Genomic DNA, 24,135 nt, shown 5'->3' with positions numbered 1-24,135 from the left:
TTATCCACTGGTATAAAATGGTGCATCGCCATGGACGGAATGAGCTCACAAGCATTTACGTATGACCTTTGAGATCCCACCTGCACCCACACACCCTCCCTTACTTAATCTAGAATGGAGAACTCATCCATCACCTAGCCATCCATTAATCTGTTGACTGTGCAAACAATCAGAAAGGAGAGGAGCTGCGTATTTATTACACATTTCTGAATAAGTCATGCCCAATATCTAGGACAAACAATACATTAAACCCTGAAGAACCCTTGAAAGCTTTTTGCCTGCAGGAGACAACAATGAAAAAGTAACATGATAGAAAGGGAACAGTAAATCATTCATGAGAATGATTACAAACTGTGGGTGAGGTGCAGCAAAACAACACTGAAAGCAGCCGGTATATTCTTCTTGAGTATCTCATCTTTTACAGGGTGGAGTGGTTGTAAGCAACTTTAAGAAGTCCTGCTTTGGGTTCTTTACTGTGGAGAAGACGTACTAGATACAAAATCCTCAGAGAACTGTACAACCGCAAGCTACAGCTTATTCAGATGCCCCATGACTACATCAGGCACTGAAGCAAAAACCCTACTGTGCTTAAAAAAAAAGCAATAAGGACACTAGTGAAATAAGGACAAATTAGACTCCCAGGGGCTGAATAACACTTTACACCAGTGATCTTGCTTACATGCACACAATCATTTTAGAATCCTAAAATCAAGGGCTGAAAGAGTTACAGTGCCAAAATGTTCACAGCTACCACATAATCTAATCCAGCTGTTGGAACTCTAGTTTCCTAGATGAGTGCGGTAGCCACAAATCATGTTATTAGCATTTATTTCTGATCACTTCAACTATGTGAAGCCTGTTCTAGGAAAGTTTGTTTCCTAAACCTATCTGTCTCAAGTAAAAAGCTCAAAAGCAACCAATGCAGACAATATTTGTTTCGTAAATAGCCTTAAAATAACATCCTTGACCTTCAAGGCAAAATTCAGCCTCTATTACGCATTTGAGCATTCATTGACCCAACTGTGTGTCTTAAGACCTTTCAAAAACCAATTCTGAAAACAGTTCAGGGCACTAATATCCTTGTAAGTAAGTTCTGCCTTCAGTGCATCTCCTGGGTTGTTCCCAAAAATAAAAGTCTACATTAGGTCAATTGAATCATGCTAGATTTTACAGCCAACACCATGTTTGACCTGGATTCATGTTCAAGGGTATTTTAGCCTTGTTTCTGAAACAAGTTTCTGAAACAAGCAAGGTTTATGTGATTGTGGTGTGTTTATCTGTATGTGTGTATGCACCTCTCTGTCTCTTCAGCCCTATATACCTGTTCCTGAACCTCCTGGATAATTCCAAATACACTGACATTCAGGTACATGGGTAGATGGGTAGACTGAGACATTATTAGTGCTTCAAGTCAGCTTTTAGTAGCCATCACAGAATCCTCATAGGCCAAAACCAGACATGATTCATCACACCACTCTTGAAAATCATGGTGTTACCAGCTATTTTAATATTGCTACTAGTCTATGTAATAGCTTAAGCATACAGAGCACTTGGCATGCTCAAACCACAGAACAAAGTTTCTGCCTCTCTTTTCTTATTTTAAGTACCACTTTTTTTTTTTTTCCCCTCAGTTTGGCAAATAATTTACTTTAGTACTATAAATATTTGAGCTGCAAACCACCAGAGCATTCAAAGACTTTGGCACTGCGTTGCAGTCATGTATTATTTGCTTCATTACAAAAGGTAATCCCTGTATTTTTATTAAGCAGTCTGCACCAGCTCTACTCGAGCTAAAGGCAAAACATACCAAACAAGCAGCAAATTCTGATTTACAGCCTACAAATTCAACATAATCCACTACAAAACCTGTACTGCCTTGCAAAATACCTTCAATGTTGCAAGAGAGGCAACTCTGTAAAGGATATAAAATCAGACTTTGCAGACAAAACTTTTTCTGCTATATGTCTGTTTCCAAATATACAACTCTGTCATCCCAGCCAAGCAGCACCTTCAAAGGTCTAGTTATGGAGAATATGAAGGTTTTCCTTTGCCTTCAAAACAGACTTTTCCTTTGCTTTCAGCACAAGCATCAGGGACACTTTCTCCTCTCATAGATCTGCCAGCAGAAGCACAAATGTGATCCCTAGCTGGACCCCAGTACGGCCTCCAAACCCCAGCTCTCCCAGCAATTCTCTCATGTTATTCTAAAGCAAAGAAACTCCTCCATGCTCAAATGAGCAGAACAGAAGAGCAAAGCGTGCTGTAACCAGCAGTGCAGACCCCTAGACACGTTTCTGCCCACAGGAGAAGGGCCTGGAGAGCACTTAAGATCTCCAAGGTCTCCCCAGCCTGGGAGGAGGTTCTGAAGGGAGGGTCTCAAAAGCAGGGGCTACCACACCTCCCTCTTAGGAAAAGTAGAAAGCCAATAGGTAACTCTAAGCACTCACTACTCTGTTTTACTACTTAGAGTTAACATCTGCTGGGAAAATGATACTGATAATCACAGACTATCAGGGGCCAAAGGAAAAGGATGACAAAGGATTTGTATGTGGAAGTGTTGGCAAAGCATATGACAGCTGCAGAGGACTTGAACTGTTTCTTTAATGAAATGGAAATGAAAGCGTAAATAGCGAAAAAGATACTGGAAAAGAGATTTAACTTAATGCCCAAGCAGACAGATTTTGATGTCTGAAGCCTGGCTATGGCAAGCAGCAGGGAAATGTAAATGCAGTGGTTGCTAATGGGCATAATGAACAGGCAGGCAGCTTTGACAGCACGTCCTCAGCTGGAAGCTGAATTCCCCAGGAACTCCTTATCTTCCACATCCACTTCTTTCAGCAACCATATAAATGTAGCAGGCAGATTTGCCAACCACAAGCAGGCAACTGCTGGATAACGCTAATGGTTGCCAGTTAGGCCTACAGCCAAAGCTGCTACCTGGGCAAGCTGAGGAAACATGGCTTGTCTGATTCCTATCACCAACATTTTCATCTGCTGCTGAGACACACGGAGAAAAGACAGTTCTCCAATCCAGAAGCATCCTTTCTTCACAGAGTTCCAAATTGCACTGTGCTGAATTCACCTCCTGGTTGAAATTACACCCCATCTGCACTTTTCATTTATTTCTGTGACTTTGCCTTTGTTTATTTGCCTCTTCAAACACAGACAGCCTGGACTTATTTGCTCAAAAGGATGTTTTATTTTGTCCTTTCATCCAAATAACTACTGTCTGTAAAATTCCCAACAGACTCCTCCTACAGACAAAGAACCAGCCAAGTGCAATGTCAAAGGTAAAGGTACACTATTGAAAAATCACCAACACAAAAACAACACGCAAAGCAAACCAACCTGTTCCTGTTAAAAAAATAAATACCATTATGAAAATCCATGTTATCCTAGCAAACACAGTGAGACGACTCAAATGTCCACTGAGTACATGCAGCCTGATAGCCCAAACACTTTTCTAATGCATTGCTGGAGATACACACCACTTAAAATTCAGCGATGCTCTTGACCGCCTTCAGCCCTTCTCTCAGCCCACATAGACGGGTATCACTCAGCTGTCAGGAAGCTTGCTAGTTCTTCCAGACATACCAGTTGGTCTAAGAAAAGATATATTACCGCTATTATTTTGGAAAGGGTATTCCAGCAAACATACATCCAGACAGAGCCAAAATACTCTCTGACCACCTTAGCCTTACTCATGGAAGCCAAAGTGACAACAGGCCCGTTAGATTTGCTGGTGCTCTAGGAAGCCATCCCCTACTCTGTTCAACATGAGATGGTGATGTACGTGATGCTGGATGTTGTGTTGGTCCAGGCAGGCAGCACTGCCTCAGCAGGTGACCCTGTGTGTGGGCCTGGTACTGAGTAGCACCCCCTAAGCACCGCTCCCCTACCCAGCCAACCTCTACCCATCCCCTATAGTGCATCCCAATAGGAAACCCTGGGATATAGAACAGGCATCCTTTTCCCTCAGCATTTACAGCTCTTAAACAGTGGTTTATATTCTGCAGAGAAAGCTGGTTGCTTCTCCCTGATGAGGTGCCTCCCCTATCTAGGCAGCACACACTAAGAGGGCAGGAGGGAGCCTCGCTGTGTCTACTGGAACGATAACACAGATTTGAGGCAGAGCCTCCTGATGCTGAACACTGAGCCCTTTCAGGGCACTCAGACCTAAACACTCACTGGGAGATTTTAGCATTTCTACATAGTAATTGAAGCAATAAAAATAATTACCATAAATAATGGCTATACGTGTATCTAACATAGAATCATAGAATCATTTTGGTTGGAAGAGACCCTTAAGATCATCAAGTCCAACCATAACCTAAATCTAGCACTAAACCACGTCCCTCATCTCTACATCTTTTAAACACCTCCAGGGATGGTGCCTCCACCACTTCCCCAGGCAGCCTGTTCCAGTGCTTCACAATCCCTTCTGTGAATAAATGTTCCTAATATCCAATCTGAACCTTTCCTGCCACAACGTGAGGCTATTTCCTCTCATCCTATGCAGAAGAGACCAACACCCTCCATGCTACAGCCTCCTGTCAGGTAGCTGTAAACAGCGACAAGGTCTCCCCTCAGCCTCCTCCAGGCTAAACAGCCCCAGTTCCCTCAGCCTCCTCATCAGACTTGTGCTCCAGGCCCCTCACCAGCCTCATCACTCTCCTCTGAACTCTCTCCAGCACCTCAATGTCTTTCCTATAGCGAGGGGCCCAAAACTGAACACAGTATTTGAGGTGCGATCTCACCAGCGCCAAGTACAAGGGGACAATCACTTCCCTAGTCCTACTGGCCAGACTGTTCTTGTTGCATCATAGACTTGCTCTCCTTTTTTTCTCTGTTTACTAATTCCTGAACTCCTAGTAATAGCTGACAGAACGGCAACATTACAGAGCATGTAAAGGAAGGCATTTGACAAAGGGAGTCTCCCCAAGATGAACAGCAAGCTGCTGGACAGCAATTCACGTGGAGCTCCTGAACAGTAAAACCAGAATTAACCTCTGCCCTTGCTACCGATCAGTGTCCAGTGTCAATCCCAATGGATTTTGGACTCATGCTTCACCAAAGGTTGCATATTGAAGCATGACATGTAAATAATTAAATGTCTATATTTTGCCAAGACACGAAGAAGAAAGGCCATTGCTTTTCAGGGTTCAGTGTAAGTATACGTAATCTTGGCCCTCCTTCCATCTTCTGAAATTACTGAAACTACAGTCAAAGTCATGAAAACAGGAATCACTTACTCAGCAGCTGAGGGTTCCTGGACAAAACAACAGCTCTGAACAAGTCACTGGGAGATAACATGTTCAGCTTACAGCAGAGAAAAAACATTCCTCAAGGCCAAGGTTACCAAGTGGGTATTGAAACAGGGTTATGTTTATAGCCAACCATGCCACTGATAGACAACAAACTTGCCGAAGAATAAACCATTGACAGGACACAAAGTTGTCTATCAGAGAATATAAACACACGTGATTACAACACCCATTTTTGAAGATTTACATTTTAAATATAGACATATTGGGATTTTCAATAGAATTTTTATTTTGCTGCTGCTGACATTTACTCTGTTATTTTTAAGAAAAAACTAAGACTACTTAGAACAAACTTGAATTGTTCAAGGCTGAACTGATAATAAAGCATTCCTGTGATAAGGAAATGCACCCTGAGGTCCACTGCAGAAAACTTCCTATTCTCAGACATGAAACCACTTCCAAACCCTCACTTACTGAGGCCACTTAAAATGTCTTCACTACAAAAACATATATAAAACCTGCTTAGTTTCTACCAATGAAATGCAAAGCACACAAGTGGTCTGCATTTTGAAGGTCAGCTAAGCAATGTGAACTGTGAACTTCAGGATTCGTGAAACTATGACATTTTAAAGTGGGAAGAGAGAAAATATACTTGGGATCCAACATTTAATATTAATGTATTGTTCTGGTAAGAAAAAAAATCAACAACTAGCAAGAAGACAACAGTCCACAATTCCAGTCTATTTTGTATAACTAAAATGTAACTCTTTAACTTAATTATGTCAATTTACATACTATATTTTAAAAATCCTCCTTTATGCTACTAATCATAACTGTTCAGAGTTACTCATTATGTCAAAGAGCACCAAATCCAGGGTCTCACTTCCCTTTTGCTGCTCAATAAAGTGGTGTTGGCAGGAGTGTGCTTTAACATTTGTAATTTATTAACCTCATAGGTCAATAAACGGAACTAAAGCCACAGACAGAAGGCATTTAGCAAGTTATACATGCTGCATATTTTCACAGCAAAGAAGTTCCTGCTGTGCTTTTCTTGCCTCCCTCCCACATTTGTATTATTTTTTCCCCTCACGGTAACTGTCAAGCGTCACATATTTTGGAGATGCTTCCTTATTTTGCCCTAGCCCTCTCTCTCATGTTTTAAAAAGCGTTGCCGTGTAATTATCAACAATACATTCAGCACACCCTGAAAAACTTTTAACTTTTTCAAATGCAGGTAGTGAAGTCCAAGACACACATGATGTTTTACAAGGATGGTGACCTGGCTACAAAGACTTGCTATTCCATAGGCTGAAGAGACTTGTAACTACGGCAGCAGCCATCACATACGAGGGTTTTTTTAGAAAGCGCCAAGATGCGCACATTTATCTCTGGTGGCTCCAGCTGAGGGAACAAGATTTTTATTATTGTGTGTCACTGGAAGTGCCCATAACAACAGCCCATCTTTTATTATTTCTAAGAAAACCTCATTTATCAGTCACCTTCATATTTCAATGCAATTCTTTCGCATATCACACCAACAACGTTCAACATGCACTCGAAGGCTCAACAGAAGGGGTGTTTCCTTTGACCTCATCGTTACCAAAGTCAGCCGGGAAACCTACATTTCAAAACTAACTTCAGGCAGGAACAGATTTAGAGTATACGACATTATTTAATGCCACTACTAGTTTTACCTTCATCCCCTCTTTTCCTCTATGCACCCACACAGCCATCAAGAGGCTTTACAACGTTATTCAGTAATGCACACTGACAGGAACTGAGTATTTTTTGCTAGGAAGTATTTATAGGGCTAAAAGAGCTGGTCCATCACTCAACTGATAAATAAAGAAGCTCTTTGCCACTTAAACTTTTATTTGCATTCTGAAATGTCCAATATTGCAATTTCTGTGATACTGGAAAGTGAAGATGGAAAAAGATGGAACAGTCCACAGAGAAGGAATGACAGATGTTTCTGCTTTTTAAGTGAACGTAAATTCAAAGATGTATTTCATCCAGGGTCCTAATTCAGCTAAAGAGGACTGGCAACATTTTACACTAAGAATAAACACTCCATGGTAAGGCAGCCCGCGAAGCTTAGTCTTCATGACACTGAAGTTAAATAAAAGGCTCCTTCCTGCACTCTGAAAGCTGGGTGTACAGGAAAAACACAACTTATTCAGCAACTTAATTGCTTTAAATTATTTGTAATATAGCTGCTGTAATGTCAAGCATTCGGTCACTGCCGGTCTGAGTCGCAACCCACCCAAATTTTCATTCCTACAGCATTGCATCCTCCTCCACACTCCTCCCTCGGCCCCCGGGGCCTGCTCCGCGCCACCGGTGGGGGTGAAAGCGCGGGCAGAGAAGGGAACACGGGCCCTGCCCCAAGCGCCGGGCGCAGCCGGCCTGCGCAGGCCCGGCCTACAAGCCAAGGGCCCTATCTAGGCCGCGGGGGCCGGGGCGGGAGGGCAGCCCTGAGGAGAAGCCGAGCGGCAAAGCACAGAGGTGGGGTGAGAAGGTGGGAAGTCTCTCAGCACACCCAGCGGGAAGGAATGGCAGGCCAGGGGATGCGCGAAACCCCCAGACCCGGCCGCACTGACTCAGCTCCGCACCCCCCAGCCCATCCCGCCCGCTCTCGCGAGGCTCGGTCGATGTAGACGCGATGTCCTCTGGGGCACAAGCGGGGGGAGGGCAGAGAGGGAGGGAAGCGAAGCCAAGGGTGTCTTGATTGATAGCGGTCGCCGCCAGTGGGTGGGGGGAACGGCGAAGTTTCAGCCAATAGATCTGTCCCAAGGCGAGAGGAGAACCAATGGTGGAGCTGGGGGGGCGGGGCACGCCGCTGGCTGATTGATCCCAGCTTTGGCGTTGTTCAGTCAGAGCGAGAACATTCTAGAGGTGAGTACGGGGCAGCCATTGCCGGGGTCTCATCAACCGGCCCATTCTGCCGGAGCTGCGCGCCGGCCGCCGGCTCTCCCTTCCCCATTCCCTTTTCTCCCCCCTCCTCCTCTTCCCTCTCCTCACAGGTGTCGCCACTAACGATGCCCCTGATTGTGTCTTGCCCGCAGATTGTCCGGCGCTGCTGTCCCTGCTGATACCGCCTGCCCCAGGACGCCGGGACCCGGAGGCTGCGGCGTCCGCCTCCGCCTCCCTCTCCGCCCGGATATAAGCGCCCCCACGGCCCTGTTCTCCTCGCACACTCGGCTTCGTCGCAGCCCGGGGCGAGCAGCGTTGGGTTTATGTCTTTATTGGACGAAAACGGTGAGTATTAGTGCTGGGCTAGGGCGGGTGAGGGTAGGTGGGTTTGAGAGGAGGGTTTGGGTGCTGGGAAGGTGTGGGGAGCGGGCGCCTCAGGCTGGGGCGTTGGGCTGTGGCTGAACGGTGGGTAGTGGGGGGAGGTTTTGTGTAACGAAGCGTCTGGGACCTTGTTGGGAGGGGGAAGAGAACTGGGGTGGGGGGCAAAAAAAAACAGGGGGGAAAAAAAAAAGCTCCAATGTTTTATTTGTAGCCGTTTGCTGTATTTCAGTTTTGTTTTGTTTTTTTCTTAATTCCCCCCACCACCGCCATGCGACGAGACAAGATGGCGGCGGCAGGGGCCGCGCCTCCGCGCGCGGCGGGGACGGGGAGGGGGCGCGCGGCGGGGGGGCTGTGGCGCAGTTACCGACGGGGCGGGGGGGAGGGGGGCGGCTGCTGCTGTTTGAGGGTCAGCCTGGGGGGGGGCGGGGGGTGGAAAGGAGGGCCGGCTGCGGAGCGTGAACCACCCCGTCCCCCCAGCGTTTGGAGAGCGCATGCGTGGCTGGAGGTGACTCCCCTGCATCTCTTCCAGGGCTGACTCAGTGCTTCGTTGCTGCATTTATGACTCATCACAGGGCTGAGCGGGGCGGGGAAAGGGCGCTTTAAAGCGGGGAGTCGATATGCCTGCCCGCTTTTTGTTCCGTGCATAGTGTATGGGGGGGGGCGGGGGGAGAGAGAGGGTGGTGCTTGGGATGAGGTATCCTAGGGACCAGGAGAGGGAGCTTTAGGCTATGGCAGACAAAAGCTGTAGTCTGGAAGGAGGAGAAACGGCATGTTCTGCCTTGAGATACCTGCTTCCTCAGTGCTGCTGCAAGCATGTGGTCAAATCACGCTGTGGCTCTTCTTAGGCACGTTGGGGAAGGAAGCCTCGTGTTTGAAACAGTGTCCATGCTGCACTTCTTGCTGAGGAAGGGCAAAACTGCGTCTGGGCTAGTGTAGAGCACAAGCCACTGAAAAATCTGCCTGCTTTTTGTGTAAGAAAAGAAAAATATATAGTTAAGCCTGACCAGAGGGACTCGGGCTGTGTGGAATCAGTCGATGTGCTGTTACGCATAAATACTAAGAAGGCTATTTTAATGTGTCAACGCTTCTGTTATTAATGGTAAAAACGTGATGACGTGTCAGAATAGCCATGCTGTAGTCAAGATTGCCTGTGTAGTCAACCAGTTGCGGCTTAAGTACTCTTAGATCTGATTATAGAGACACGTTAATTTAAATATGTAAATACTGCATAAGGCAACTTTAATAATAGGATTCATTCTCCTCCCCCTTCCTCTCCTCTTCCTGTAAGAAAGAAAGAAAGAAAGAAAAAAAAACAAAACACCAAAATCTAACAACACTGGAAAAGCTGCTGCACTGCTCTGTATCTCTGCATTGTTAGGCTTTCTACAGTGAAGCAACTTATGTCAGACTTCAACAGGTTTATCGTTAAGTCAAAACTCAACAGAAGCTGCTAAGAGAATCCATAAGTGAGAAGGAGAATTACCTAGTTTTCAATTCTTTTCCATTACAATCCAAAAATTGGTAATCCATGTAAAAACTAGATTGGGCTACACATTACTGCTGCTTTGTTTTACTGAGGTTTCTCAATATTCTGACAGACAGTTTATGTGATAGGTTCATGCTATGATGTGGAATTTGAAATGGGTTTCCAGATCTTTCTCCTGATTTCCTCTGCCCTGCAGCCTGAAATGTGTCACATGACCCTCTCAGTGCAAGAGCCGTTGGTCTCCATAATAAATCAAGCAGTGTTTCTTTCCCTTCCTTATTGATTGCAGCATTTCTTTAGGAGTTAATCACACAGCAAATAGTCATAAACTATGCGGTGGTTTTGGGGTGCTAAGAAAGAAGAGGGTGGAAAGCTATGGCGTAGTTGAGGATGTTACTTAGCAGTACATTTCAAGGCTGTTTTCAGTTCCACAAATTGAAGAAAGCCATGGCATAAAGAGTGTACTTTTTTTTTTCCCCTCTTCATGCTAAATATAACATTTTACATAGTTCTGTTGTAGGATCTGATTGGTGCACGATTAGATAAACTTGATCTCTTTTCTGTTTATTAACACTTGCAGAGCTGTTGCGCAGCCACTGGTACCTGTATTGGGGAAACATAGCATACAAGCAAGAACCTTACAGCCTCAGTGGCGAAAATTTTTTCATGTCAGAGACCGAGAACTCTTGCAGTCGTTTATGTCATCCCGTCTTCTCCAGACAGAAGATACCAAAAAACTGCAATCAAAGATCTCTTCATCTTATTGATAAAGCTACTAATAAGGCAAAATGTCTGTCAACGTCAACCGCAGTGTTTCAGATCAGTTCTATCGCTACAAAATGCCCCGTCTGATTGCCAAGGTAACTTAGTATTAGTAGTAAGTAGGTAGTGTTTCATACCACTTGATCTGTTGATAGAGGAGGAAGAGGGGGCGGGCAAGGCGTGTGTCTACTCCTTTCTGCATATTAGCTCTTCTTAAAAGACACACTTAAAAGCAGAACTTCAGTGTAGTAAAATGGGGAATACACACTGGATTTGGTTGTTGCAGTCACTTAATCTTAAAACACTTTTTTCTTTAGGTGGAGGGCAAAGGAAATGGAATAAAGACGGTTATAGTCAACATGGTTGACGTTGCAAAGGCGCTTAATCGGCCTCCAACGTGTAAGTAGTCTGGAGTGACACAGCATTTTGTAATGCTTTTGTGTTTGAAGTGGTAGTGCTGAGTAACAAATCATGAATACCATTCTTTCAAGATTTGTAAGAAATGTGATTATCTGAGAATGAAATAATGACCAGAAAGAAGCAATAATATTTACTTGCTACTAGAAATCACATTGAAGATATGAGGGCAGTGGTGATTATTGTGCTTTCTTTACAGATCCTACCAAATTTTTTGGTTGTGAGCTGGGAGCACAGACCCAGTTTGATGTTAAGAATGACCGTTACATTGTCAATGGATCTCATGAGGCGAATAAGCTGCAAGACATGTTGGATGGATTCATTAAAAAATTTGTTCTCTGTCCTGAGTGTGAGAATCCTGAAACTGATCTGGTGAGTGCTCTCTGTATTAATGGTAGCACTATGGAAACACTTGCTTAGTTGTTTACGGAAGTGGTGTGAACCTAATAGCTGACTTGGAATATCTGTGAAGAGAAAATGCAGTATGCATATCCACTTTGGGAAGGTTGTAGACTCAAAACAGGTAAAACCTTCAGAGCTAAATTGCTACTTCTAAGCTTGATCTGTTGATGATGATATAAAGTATTTAAACATCTGACTTAATCATGTGGTGGTGGTAACCTAAACATCAGGTTTAGGCTTTAATGCATGATTGTTCTGTAAGTGATATGTTAACAGGAGGTTGTTTCTTCTTTACAGCATGTCAATCCTAAGAAACAAACTATAGGTAACTCTTGCAAAGCCTGTGGCTATCGAGGCATGCTTGACACAAACCATAAACTCTGCACGTTCATTCTCAAAAACCCACCTGGTAAGTGTGTTGCCTTATTTGATGGGGGTAAAGGGAACTTCTTCAGGAAGTTGTTCTTTTAAAAAAAAAAAAAACAACAAACTACACACAAAACAAAACTCCAGCATAGGCCCAGAGTAAGTTTGTAGGTCAGAATGAAGTAGCTCTGTGGATAGTTTCAATGTGAGCAGTCTCATTTCATTATTTCATATCCTGTATTTGTGAACAGTTGGATTGGCCTATACGGGACAAAACCTATTAGGAGGAGAGCTAATCAGCAGTAGCTCATGGCAGTTTTGTGTTAAAGTGAGCATGAAGTAGAAGGGTAGGAAGTAAAAGCAGTATAGTAAATGCTAACTGTAGTGTACTTGTTCTGTGCAAGCAACACTCTGTAGTAAGCATCTAGTTGCCTACTGCAATTTAAGCTTGCTAGAATAGAAAAGTCTAACCTATTCCAGGGGTCTCTGCTTTGTGAGGTCACTTGTTATATAGACTTGGACAACCTTATGTCTTAAATTAAACTTCCACTGGAACCAGAGGTTTCCCCAGCAAACGTACATCTGCCCTGAATGTATCAGGGAATGGGCACTACATGTAACTGCTGCTGACAAAAGTATCCAAATGCACTTGGCAGAGGTGCAGTAGTACAGGGACTCTTTAGTTTTCTCTAGTTTATAGAATAAAATATTAAAATCCACTTGCAGAAACCAGTGACACTGGTACAGGAAAGAAGGAAAAGGAGAAGAAGAACAGAAAAGGCAAGGACAAAGAGAATGGTTCTGTGTCCAGCAATGAGACACTTCCACCTCCACCACCAGAGGAGATTTCTCCTCCACAGGTTGTGGTAAGTAGAAGTGGGGAGATGAGATGTGGTGTCATGTGGTATTCTCTGCTAGTCAGCATTGCACCAGAAGTTTTTACTGTATCCAGAACATCACTGCTGGAATAGGAGTTATCCCTGTGTCTCCTCCATAGTGAGAGTACTCTTCAGTAACAGTACTTGTTAACTCTTCAGTAACAGAGCTTGTTCTCTTTGCAAAGTGAAAGCTGTATATCCTTATCTGTCTAGGTCCCTGAAAAGGTATATTGTATGAGTGTACTAGGTAGTGGTAAAACTGCACTTAAAGTACTACTACAGGTAGTTACAAACGTGTGTCTATCTTCCATTACTCTTTCCTACATCTGCCCATTCTCCATCACCTTTGATTTTCAGATCATAATGTAACCCTTTATTTAGGGGAGAAATCAAAATATTATTTATAAATAAATGCTCTCTATTCAGAGAAAACAAATGTTTATTAGTTTGTAGTAACATTGTATGAATCTTTTGGGTTGGTTTTGTTTTTTAGGAGGAGGAGGATGATGATGACTGGGGTGAAGACACAACAGAAGAAGCCCAGAGACGTAGAATGGATGAAATCAGTGACCATGCAAAGAACCTCACACTTAGTGAAGACCTGGAAAGAACAGTGGAGGAGAGAGTCAACATACTGTTTGATTTTGTGAAGGTGAATATTCTGTTTGTTTGCTTGGTAGCTGCTCTACTGCAGTCGTATAAAGTGTTAGTAAGGAGACTAAGAGCAAGCTGCTTAGGCCTCTACCAGAGCACTTGTTCCACTGATGGTGGGAAGGCAAGTGGTGGCAATAGAGCACTGACACAGACCTCAGTAGCTTTAAAATGTTTCTCTGTTCCTGTCTTGTAGAAAAAGAAGGAAGAAGGTGTCATTGATACTTCTGACAAAGACATTGTAGCAGAAGCAGAGAGACTGGATGTGAAGGCCATGGGCCCACTAGTTCTCACTGAAGTCCTTTTCGATGAAAAGATTCGTGAACAGATAAGGAAATACAGGCGTCACTTCCTTCGTGTAAGCAGTTTCTTCTTTGGTACCCAGTGTAACAGCTGTTGGGTTGGCTTTTTCTAGGAAGTGCTTGACTCGGGTCTGGGTTGCCTTGTACTGTGGGGAAGAAGACTTTTTGTAGTTTTTTGCTTTTAAACCCCTCCTTAGCTAGGCAAAACTGCTGGGAGGGGTAGTATGAGCTGTAGTAAATTTTGCTGTCTCACTGAGCTAAGAGCAGAAGCAGCAGCTCTTTGTGGAGAGGAAAAAAAGCTAATTTAATTGTTTTGTTTTTATCACAATTCTAGTTCTGCCACAACAACAAAAAAGCTCAGAGGTACCTTCTCCATGGCTTTGAGTGTGTGGTAGCCATGCATCAGTCTCAGCTTATTTCTAAAATACCACATATTTTGAAGGAAATGTATGATGCAGATCTTCTAGAAGAAGAAGTCATCCTTGGCTGGGCAGAAAAGGTAAGGAGGGGTAGTATTTCACATACTATACCAGCTAAGTACCTGTATGTAGCATATTGCATCTGGTTTCTCCGTTCTGGTGTAATAGCTTGTATACCTGTCTTTATTAAAAACTCACTTGAGATAAGTTACTGTCTGGGTGAAACCTCCCTTTCAAAAATGGTCTGAAGGTAGTGGGGTGGGTGAGGTTAGAGTCCTGAGTTGGAGTCTTGCTGTACCTGGTTATGATCTGATATAAACTCCCTCAGTGCTCAAGCAGAGCCTGTGCACTTCTGTCTTTCAGGCCTCAAAGAAATACGTTTCGAAGGAGCTTGCCAAAGAAATCCGTGTCAAAGCAGAACCATTTATTAAATGGCTCAAGGAAGCTGAAGAAGAATCTTCCGGTAATGAAGAAGAAGATGAAGATGAAAACATAGAGGTAGGAAAAGCTCGCTTCATATAAAAAAACTCTGAAGTTATGCTGTTCCTGCATGCTTAGGTCTTGTACCTCATCTTGGTGCACTATAAAACAGCTTACTTAGTGTTGCTGTACGTGTTGGCAGCTGGAGGAACAGCTCATTAGTGTTGTCACTTCTACCTGAGATCACTTCTAACAGTAATGCTGCGTGTTAATAAGTCGAAGACTATGATTGTGAAGCGGTACAGTCTCTTCTGTAGTAGTTGATAGTGGAAGATTGTTAACAATGTGTGTGAAGCCTAATGTTTTAGAAGAGTTGCTGTGTGTTAGAAAAGGTGATGGAAGGAAAAACGTTTTCCTCATGCTTTAGGCCTAGGTAAAATGTGTTAGCCTACATTCCAGCTGACTGTGGCCGGGACTACTTTTGCATGTGGGTTTTTTGTTTGTTTTCCTCCCAGTAGTACCCATTCCTGTTCTTGGATCTGAAATCCTGCTTCTTATAGACCCCTGCCTTCTAAAGACACTTGTTGAGGTGTAGTTGTAGTTTCAGCACAGCTGAACTCAGGTTTCTTATACAACAGGAATTCTTGTGCTGGAAGGCGCTCTGAAGTGCACTTCAGAACACGGAGCAGCATGTTAAGCAGTTCATGGCAATAGACAGGAGGGCTGTTTGAGTGGGTGGGTGTTGCAACTCCTGATCTTAAAATTATTCTGGTGCTTAATGATGGCAGTAGCTGCTGTATTAAAAGTTCATGTCTTGTCTCTACAGGTGGTGTATTCTACAACTGCCAGTGTACCTAAAGTTGAAACTGTGAAGCCTGCAAACAATAAAGATGATGATATCGATATTGATGCCATTTAAAGTGATGCAACGTAGCTTCCAGCATAATAATGCAAACTTCTCTGCATTTTCTGCCAGAAGTGTGACTTGTATGTGCACAAGCTGAAATGGCTTAACATCCTGCTACTCTTTGTACTCTTAACATGTATCTTTTTACTGTGACTGATCTTGTGTAACTAAGCCTATTACCAAGGAGTCAGCACATCAGTGAACTGATCTAGTTTGCAACTGGCATGTTCTGTTTCGTTTTTCTAACTTGTGTTGGACACATACTTGGAGCACATTTATACAGTTGTGGAAATAAAGGATTTGGTTTTGGTCAACCTTCATTTGTGACTTTCAACTCCCTTATTTCTTTTCTGAGTAAGTATTTACTCGGTCAAACATGCGCATTTTGAGACGAAAGGACAAAAGCTAATCTGTGAAGTTTGAAATAAAAGTACAACAATCTCTTAAATAAGACAAAAAATAGCTTAAAGGCTGTTGTGACAGTGGAGACTTGAAACATGGGCAAGAAACAGATGCTGGGTAATCAGTTGTGTCTTTGTTTAGGTTGTGTTTGGTGTTTTTTCTGAAGTTTTCAACAGGTCAAGTTTAGGTTTTGGTGCTGTGACTAGCGTTGGTGGAAGTGCTATCTCTGCAGTAGGCACTGCCACTGCACAGCTGGCTGTGGCTGCATGCTGCTGTGCAGTGTCACTGTGGCAGAGGAGATGGGCATCCTGCCCCACTCTGATCTGGGGTGGGAGGGAAGACAGCAGGATCTGTTCCCTTGAGCATGGGAGCCCCTGGAGCTGACCTGTGTAGCTCTGGAAGTGAGTTTTGTAGATCCTTGGTGCCAGCACTGAGGTACCTGACTTGTTTGGAAACAAGGGTGCAAAGTAAAGCCTAGTCCATCTAAATCAGGAAATTGATGGGACACGGTGAGTGACATGTTTGGGCTTAGGAGTGTGGGTCAGTGGGAGAGCTTTAAAGAGGGTTTTTTTTGGTTTTTTTTTTTTTTTTTTTCCCTTCACAGCCACTTGCTCTGGAAAACTAGAAATGCCAATAAAGTAACAATAGTTTTATTTCATTGTTGTGAGACTCAAAAGTTGAGACATTGCTCCAGTGCACAATGAGCTGCTTTTTGTAGTCAAATTGTTTTAGCAGAACTTAAGTGAAAGGGAGGACTTTGTTTGCTTACAATAGTGGTGACTTAATCTGTGGGTTTTTCTCTAGAACTGAGGTGTAGGTTTGCAAACTCACTGTGTTGCAGGCAGCCCCGGCATCAAGTTGTCACTTGGCACTAGCAGATGTGGCAAACTGTTGAGAGGATGGGGTGAAGCTGTGAAGTATTTGAAAGTGTTATTTCAGTTGAGTGTTTATTGCAGTAGTGCAAAAATGTGAAATACGAGTTCTGGCCTATTTTTCTCTAAAAGTAAATTTGTTCTCCTTTGTTTAAACTGTGTTTGTATTTCAAAAGTAACTCAACTGTTACGCTGTTGGGAACCAGGAAGGTGGATTATTAATCTCAATTTAACTTCTTTGAAAGATACCTCCTCCTGGTCTAACAGGTCTGAGCACACCATTGTAGGCTGGAAGTGGAGACTGGAATGTTGAGATCTTCTGAAAAAAAAATTCTAGCTGGAAACTAGCTATTACAGAGCTGATGATGTTTGCTTCGTATTACTGTAGAAAACTGAGAAACTAGAATCTGTGGGACGTTTTTGAAGCAAAAGACTGGAAATTCGGGGTGCTGACAGAGGGAAGGGTTAAAAACTGGTTAGGGGCAAGGTTTCAGCTCTGGGTCTTTTGCTTGCTTGTGTTAGCAAAGCCAGAAAATTAAATCACTCACTAGTCTCACCCAGTTACGCTGGTGATGGGGGTGTAAGATTGTGCCTCCCTGGTAGTTACATGTTGTGGGAGGTGGGTGCTTGTACATTAGGTGAGTTATTTGGGTGGGGGATACCGAGAGGCCTTGCTCTTTCCTGGGAGTATGTCACAGCTGCGGTGTTGAGAAATGCTGCGTCCCCTTAACTAACAGCGCAAGGGAGTTCTTGGCAGCGGGGGCAGTGCTATCTTCTCATTCTCTAAGCCCAACTCTTAGTTAGCACAGGTCAGCTCAGTTCACCAAACTGACAGGTTCATCCACACTGATGGTCTGCAGATGCAGCTTTACAGATCCAGGTTGATACCATCTCTAGAATGTGACCAGGAGGTTTCTGTCTGAAGTATGTGTTTTTTGGTGTTGGCTGTTACTGGCTGTAACACAGTAAGGTTTAATTTGGGATGTTGTTAGTTTAATTCTAGAGCAGGCTTTTGCAATTGCAAGCTGCTACCAAAGGGAATAATCTATAGTTTTCTACCCCAAAACTTAGTGACTAGCAAGACAGACCCATACCCTCCAGTAGGGAAAGTAGGAAATCATGTGCACACACACACACACAAAAAATGTTTTCCGTAAGATCAGTGAAGTGGTGATGCCATACCAAAGCTATATGATGGTAGATTTGGGGTGAACATGGTGGGAGCTGGCAGAGAATGGAGGTGTTCTTGCCTGTAGTAGCACACAGGTAGATCAGATTAAGTGTATTGTAAAGTGGTGCCCTGATATTCAGACATGAGAGAGGCTTTTAGAAGCACTGAGACCACCACTAACTATGAAATTCCTGGCACTGAGTTACGCTTCTTACCCGATTTTCACACAGTTACTGCAGTTCTCATCTCAGATTGTTAATTGAGAATTCCACCAGCTAATAAAAATGAGTGTTTATTTTGTCAGCATTTCTTTAGGGAAGGAAGGAGTCTGACTTAGAAGTTTCCTGAGTCTTTGAATTTATTGCTGCTACTATCTGATTAAAAGTAACAAGTACATCTTCAAAAGGCAACTCGGTGTTGAGATATAATCTGCTCCGAGCTCCAGAGGCTCCTGGCACCTGGAAAGGAAACAGTGAGTGTTGGGTGATTTCCCTCACTTCGTACTGTAGAGTCTTGCTGTTTAAAAACCTGAGCATGGACACAGTGATTTGCCAGTGGAAGGTCTAGCGGCAGGTCCGTTAGCTTTTCCAACCTTTATCTCCCTCCAGGAGCCGGCGATCGGGAGCTCCGGTGCAGCTCAGCAGCATCCATCAGGGGCTTCCAGAGCTTGGCAGCTTTGCTCGGGGCAGCATCATGAGCAGGTGAAAAGAGCTCAGTGGCTTCAATCAAAATTTGAAATCCTGATTGTTGTGCATATGAGAAGTAAAATTGTCTGATGTTACTTTATTCAATGAGAGCCTAAAAATTGTTGTTAGAAGCCAGGACTTGACTTAGTTGGATATGTTAGATATGTATTATAGAAAAGGGTGCTCTTCACTCCTGAGAGCATACAGCTCAGGCTTGTAGTGAAGCCATGACTCAAGGTAAAGTGATTTGAAGGGATTGCAGCAGCCATAGTCATGTGCTGAATGCTTTTTATTTTCCCTTGCTGTGGTAGCAGCTGCCCCGGCTGGTGTAGCCAGAATGCAATGCTCCCAAAGAGGTCAGCTTGTTAAATAGGTTGCAGTCCGCTCCATGGGGTCACTTGTGTGAGGCATTGCCACAAGACTGTCACTCCTCCCTCTTAAGATCTTCTTGTTCTTTGGGTTGAGATGCTCGCTGAAAGATCCCAATCTCCACCCATGTCAAACAACTTGGTTGATTTGATGCTGGCCAGATGTGCCGCGGAGTTAAATGCATTGATTTATAGCTCTAATAGATAATGCCTAGTACATGGGAGTATTCCAGTTGTGCAAGTTCTGAAGCTTGATGTTTGAAAAGAAGAGGTATCACTGAAAAATAGCTAATGTAGTAGTCTGTAATGAAGCTGTTCTTTCATTTGAGGGCTGCTACATGGTAGTAATAAAGATCACAGCAACCCTGGGCTCCCAATGAAACCAGTGAAAGGAAATGGCAAGGAGAGATGGAACAAAAGTAGCTGACCCCTCAATTAGTCTTCTAAACTGTGGCAGCCATTTTCTTCTCAAGATAATCACTCCCAAAGAGCCTCAAAGGGCTGTTGCTGGGGATTGGCTCCTTGGCATTCAGCAGCACCACTGAACCATGAAGTTATGGAACAGAAAATCCAGAAGTAAAAACAATAAAAAACAGCTTGAAAACAATGCTCTTTAAAAGCATCTTATCTGTGAAATACTGTTTGCATGGTTAACATTCAGCTGTAGTCTTATAATGTTGTTGGAGCCACTGGGGTTACTGACACACTTGACAGGCTGCTGGCATTGTCTATGTTTACCATTTTGAAGACAATCATCTTGCTACCACAGAGGTGTCGGAGTCGACAGACCTGGAAGTGGTGAGGGGCTGTTCTGGTGCCATTGACCTCCTTTCCCAGGGCATCACTTCTTTACCTAGTCTGGACCAGCACAGCACAGGTGTATCTCCACAGCTTCCTTAGAGCTGTTCCAGTTGACATCTGTCAAGAATACAGATGCCAGCACTCAGGAGATGCTGCTTTTAATTCAGTAAAGTTTTGCAACCCCTTAATCTTTTTCAGAGGAAAAATTTTAAAAACCTTTGATATCTTGGGTTAGGAACCTAAGAAACAGGGGTTCATCTGATCATTGTCAGTAAAACAGAGGGAATGGTTCCTCCTGTTGTGATGAGTGTCAGAGAAATCCAGTAAATGTTAAACCACCTTTTCTGGACATTCTACTTGCATGTCCTTCGAAGTTGTGATGCTTAGTAAATAGCTAAGACTTTTTTAGTAATTTAGCCTCAGCAAAAGCTGCATCCTGGGTTCCTTTGAATGGGATGCCATTAGTTTCCAGTAATGGCTATGCAAATCCATGGTGACTGGGCAGGTCCAGGGTGAAGCCAGGTCAGCACGGCAAGGCCAGGATCAGCAAGGATGGGTGCAGGAACGCCCATGTGGGTATCCAAGCTTTACAAGGGCCTCAGCCTAATGCCGAGGTGGGGACACCCCAGACTGGGCTTCTCCCAGCTCTTTCTCATATTGCTCCTTCCCTGTCACTCAGCTCCAAGGTCACTTGTCTGTACCATATCTGAGCAACCTTGAGCACCGGCAGCCACACACCTTCAAGCTGGGGGAAGAGGCTGCGGAGCCTGTTCCTGCTCCCAGGACCCTGACGTTTTCTGAGGCTGGAACTCTAGAGTGCTGTTTTTCCACTGCTCATCTTATCTCATTATATCGTGGTGCTAGATGGATTTTCGGCACAGTATTTTCTTTCTCAGGTGGGGAAGAGATGATGCAAAGGAGAGCTCTGGTCTGAGCATAGGGTCACAGGCCATTCAGCCATACATTGCAAATAAGTGGAGTATCAGCACCAGGAGCTCCTCAGTGGGAGGTTTGTGTGGGTGTTGTATTATTCTCCCCGAATTTTTGCTTCTGATTTTTGTATCTGTCTGATATTAATAAAACCTAGCTAACAGCACTGACGTCAATGGAGCTTGGCTTTGTATCTGTGCAATTAAGGTAGACATCTGGCATCTTTAAAAGAAACGGGAAGAAAGTACATTTCCCCAGGAGAATCCCATCCCTGTGATGTCAGGGAATTGATAATTAATTAATTAATTAATTAATTATTAATCACTCTTATGGACAAAGTTACAGGCATACAAATTGTGAACAGAGTAGTTCACATAGGAGAAGACTAAGTAAAGGGGCCAAGGGTTTTTCATGTGATCCCTGAGGATGGGAAACCTGAACTTAAAGGCTTCTGTCTCCTGCTTCTGTTGTTCCTTCAGCCTATGCTTGTATTTTCTGTCATGAGCCAGAGGAGCCAGTCGTCCCAGCTGGATGTGCTGCGGCACTCGAGATGGTTATGGTCAGTGGGAAAGCAAACTCAGGGGAAATGGAAAGCAGTAGCACGGCTGTGATGATGGGGAAACACTGCTCTGTGTGGGGAAAGTCATGGGATTTTAAATAATCACTTTGATATTCTTATCACTTGATGTTTAGTCCAGGATTTTGCATTCTCCATGCCTTCTCCATGGACAGGACAGCTAGATTTTAGTTTCCATTCTGCTTACAAGACTCCCTTGTAAGATACAGAATGCAGAAGGGGCAATTTTAGAGCAACAAAGATGATTAGAGGAGTGGAACATCTCCCTTATGAGGAAAGGCTGAGGGAGCTGGGTCTCTTTAGCTTGGAGGAGACTGAGGGGTGACCTTATTAATGTTTACAGATATATAAAGGGTGAGTGTCAGGAGGATGGAGCCAGGCTCTTCTCGGTGACAACCAATGGTAGGACAAGGGGTAATGGGTTCAAACTGGAACATAAGAGGTTCCACTTAAATTTGAGAAGAAACTTCTTCATGGTGAGTGTGACAGAACACTGGAACAGGCTGCCCAGCGGGGTTGTGAAGTCTGCTTCTCTGGAGACATTCAAAACCTGCCTGGACGCCTTCCTGTGTAACCTCATCTAGGTGTTCCTGCTCCAGCAGGGGGATTGGACTGGATGAGCTTTTGATGTCCCTTCCAATCCCTGACATTCTGTGATTCTAAGGAAAAAATCATGGACAATCAGTGGCCTTTTAACAAAATCCAAAGAACCAGTTTAAATGACATGAGCTACATCAGCCAGGTCCCTTGAGGTCAGAACAGTGGTAACCACATCCACTCAGTCTGCTGTCAGGAGCACACCACCTCCAGAAGAGCCAAGTCCCCGCTTAGATGGAATGGTACAGAAAAAGGGAAGGGAAACCTTCCTGTAAGGGAAGCGGGCTGGATGCTGCCCAAGGGAGGTCACTGAAGAACACCACCTTCACCTTGCAGTCACATGGAGCAGTCAAAGTTTTCAGCTAGTAGCATGACTTGCTGAGGTCAGGAGTCCAGGGGTGAAAACAAACAAACAAACAAAACACAAAACAAAACAAAAAACAGAACAAAACAAAACAAGTACTTACATCTAGGCAGAATTAACTGTGTGGTCCCCATGATGATTAAGAATAAAGGGGAGGGGTATGATAAGTCCTCCTGGCCAGCTCTTCGTCAATCCTGATGCCAGAAGACAGGAGCAACACATTTGACTTCAGCAAAACAAATGCTGTAGGAAGCACAAGGTGCTCATGAAGTCCTTGGAGCTGCACAGCCAACCCCTCACCACTAATCCATCCTGGAGAACCTCTTGCAACCACTTGCATGGACCTGGAGATGCTTCCAGTTTTGCATGGCCAGGTTTGAGTGCCCGGTTGAAACGTCTGCTCAGGACCGGTCCCTTGGGGAGGGCAGGAGAGTGCAGGCTGGGAGGGATGTGCAAGGGAAGCCAGGCTCAGCACCACGGCCCTGCTGGCTGCATCCCGGTCCAGCTTGGTGGGCAGGAAGCCAGGAGGTGAAGGTGGCCACGTCAGGTGGGTGGTGGAGGAGGCAGAGGCCACCAGTGAGGCCTTCCTGTTTTGTAACACCAACAGGCAGGTCCCAGGAGAGGGGGTGGTTTTATCTGAATCATTGAGGGGGAACTGAGTGTTCCTGGTGGGAGGAGAAGTGGAAGAGCAGGTACCTGTCTGTTGTGAGAGGCTTTTCTGGGGGTGTTTGGTGATGTGCACCTGGGAGCTGCAGCGATTCACGAGCGCAAGACACTAACTGCTGCAGTTTATTTTTTTTTCCTATAGTCTTTTATGATATTGTCACTGCCTTTGTTCTTCTTTTTTTTTGTTGTTCTCAGTGCTGAGGGGTGGGACTGGGAGACAGAAAGAAGCAGCAGTATCACTAATACCAAAAAACCTGTTCTGCAGGAAAACCTGCTGATGCGTGCGGGATGGAGAAGGAGCGGCTGCACTCATGACCCAACCTGCCCTGCACACAGCAGGGTGGGAGGGTTGTGGGGGATGACAGGCAACTTCCTCTGTCCTCTATGTTCCCACGAACCCATTTTCAGCCCTGGATCAACGGCTGGCTACTGTTCAGGGCCTGGCTTGGTAACCTGCAAGGAGCTACTGGAGGGCATGTCTCCTAGTGGACTACTCTGCCTTTCCTGCTCCACAGGACTTGCTTTGGTTTGGTGGCAAACAGCCTCTGCCTTGGCCTAGAGCTGGTCACTGGTGGGGGTTTTGGTGTCCGTAATGGAGATGCCTGTATCTGTCAGAGGGTTGATGTCATGGGGAGGTCTGTGCATTGTGGCGGTACCCAGATATCAGAGAAGCCACCAGTGTTGGCAATTTTCCACAACCCACTTTCTGTCCCTAAATTTTGTTTCTTGACAGTAGCACAGACTCATTTCCCATGAATGTCCCCAGGCTGTTGTGCAGGAGAACCGGGCTGGGGAGCTCAGCTGGGACTGACACTGTTGCCCAAACACAAGAATACCCCTGAGCCCGCACCAGCACAGTCGCCCCAACACGCGGTGGGATGCAGCCACGGTGGGCGATGGGAAGGGAACATGGGCAGATTTTGGCCCACACTCAGCTTGGGTGACACCTGTGGCCCTGAGCACCCAGCACCACCCCTGTCGTGGGTTCTGTCACTGTGGGTTTTGCTGTCAGCCCGGGCAGGAGGGTGCACGCCGCGAGGGTTGTGTGGGGTGAAGAGTGGCCCATGGAGCCATGGGGAGGTGTTTCGCGCAGCGGGGCGCGCAGGAGCAGGCGGGGGGGCTGGGGCCGGGGA

The 24,135-nt window shown here is 44.8% G+C and overlaps 1 protein-coding gene, 1 long non-coding RNA gene and 1 other non-coding gene across 6 annotated transcripts; 2 read left to right on the top strand and 1 right to left on the bottom strand.

The window, feature by feature from the left end:
* The first annotated feature begins 7,618 nt into the window (after window positions 1-7,618).
* EIF5 (eukaryotic translation initiation factor 5) lies at window positions 7,619-15,888 on the top strand. Of its 4 annotated transcripts, none has more exons than XM_065063404.1 (12): window positions 7,619-7,782; window positions 8,330-8,522; window positions 10,625-10,904; window positions 11,124-11,205; window positions 11,423-11,595; window positions 11,923-12,034; window positions 12,718-12,857; window positions 13,363-13,521; window positions 13,717-13,878; window positions 14,157-14,321; window positions 14,605-14,739; window positions 15,488-15,888. In XM_065063404.1, exons 3-12 carry the CDS (start codon window positions 10,833-10,835, stop codon window positions 15,578-15,580), a joined length of 1,293 nt encoding a protein of 430 aa, XP_064919476.1. In that variant the 5' UTR covers window positions 7,619-7,782; window positions 8,330-8,522; window positions 10,625-10,832; the 3' UTR covers window positions 15,581-15,888. The 4 variants fall into 4 exon arrangements, with proteins under 4 accessions (XP_064919476.1, XP_064919477.1, XP_064919475.1 ...); XM_065063405.1 differs by having other exon boundaries at window positions 7,663-7,769; XM_065063403.1 differs by having other exon boundaries at window positions 7,752-8,159.
* LOC135579708 (small nucleolar RNA SNORA28) lies at window positions 12,393-12,516 on the top strand. The gene has a single exon (XR_010473308.1). It is a non-coding gene; the product is annotated as a small nucleolar RNA SNORA28 (small nucleolar RNA).
* Window positions 15,889-18,353: 2,465 nt separating the features above from the next.
* Window positions 18,354-22,610, bottom strand: LOC135579530 (uncharacterized). Its single transcript, XR_010472739.1, has 2 exons — window positions 22,440-22,610; window positions 18,354-18,471 (listed from the first exon to the last, which is right to left on the bottom strand). It is a non-coding gene; the product is annotated as an uncharacterized LOC135579530 (long non-coding RNA).
* Window positions 22,611-24,135: the final 1,525 nt, after the last annotated feature.

The sequence above is a fragment of the Columba livia genome, chromosome 5 (assembly GCF_036013475.1).
Source record: "Columba livia isolate bColLiv1 breed racing homer chromosome 5, bColLiv1.pat.W.v2, whole genome shotgun sequence".
Lineage (NCBI taxonomy): Eukaryota > Metazoa > Chordata > Aves > Columbiformes > Columbidae > Columba > Columba livia.
The sequence above is the reverse complement of the archived record's forward strand: the minus strand, read 5'-3'. Positions and strand labels throughout refer to the sequence as shown.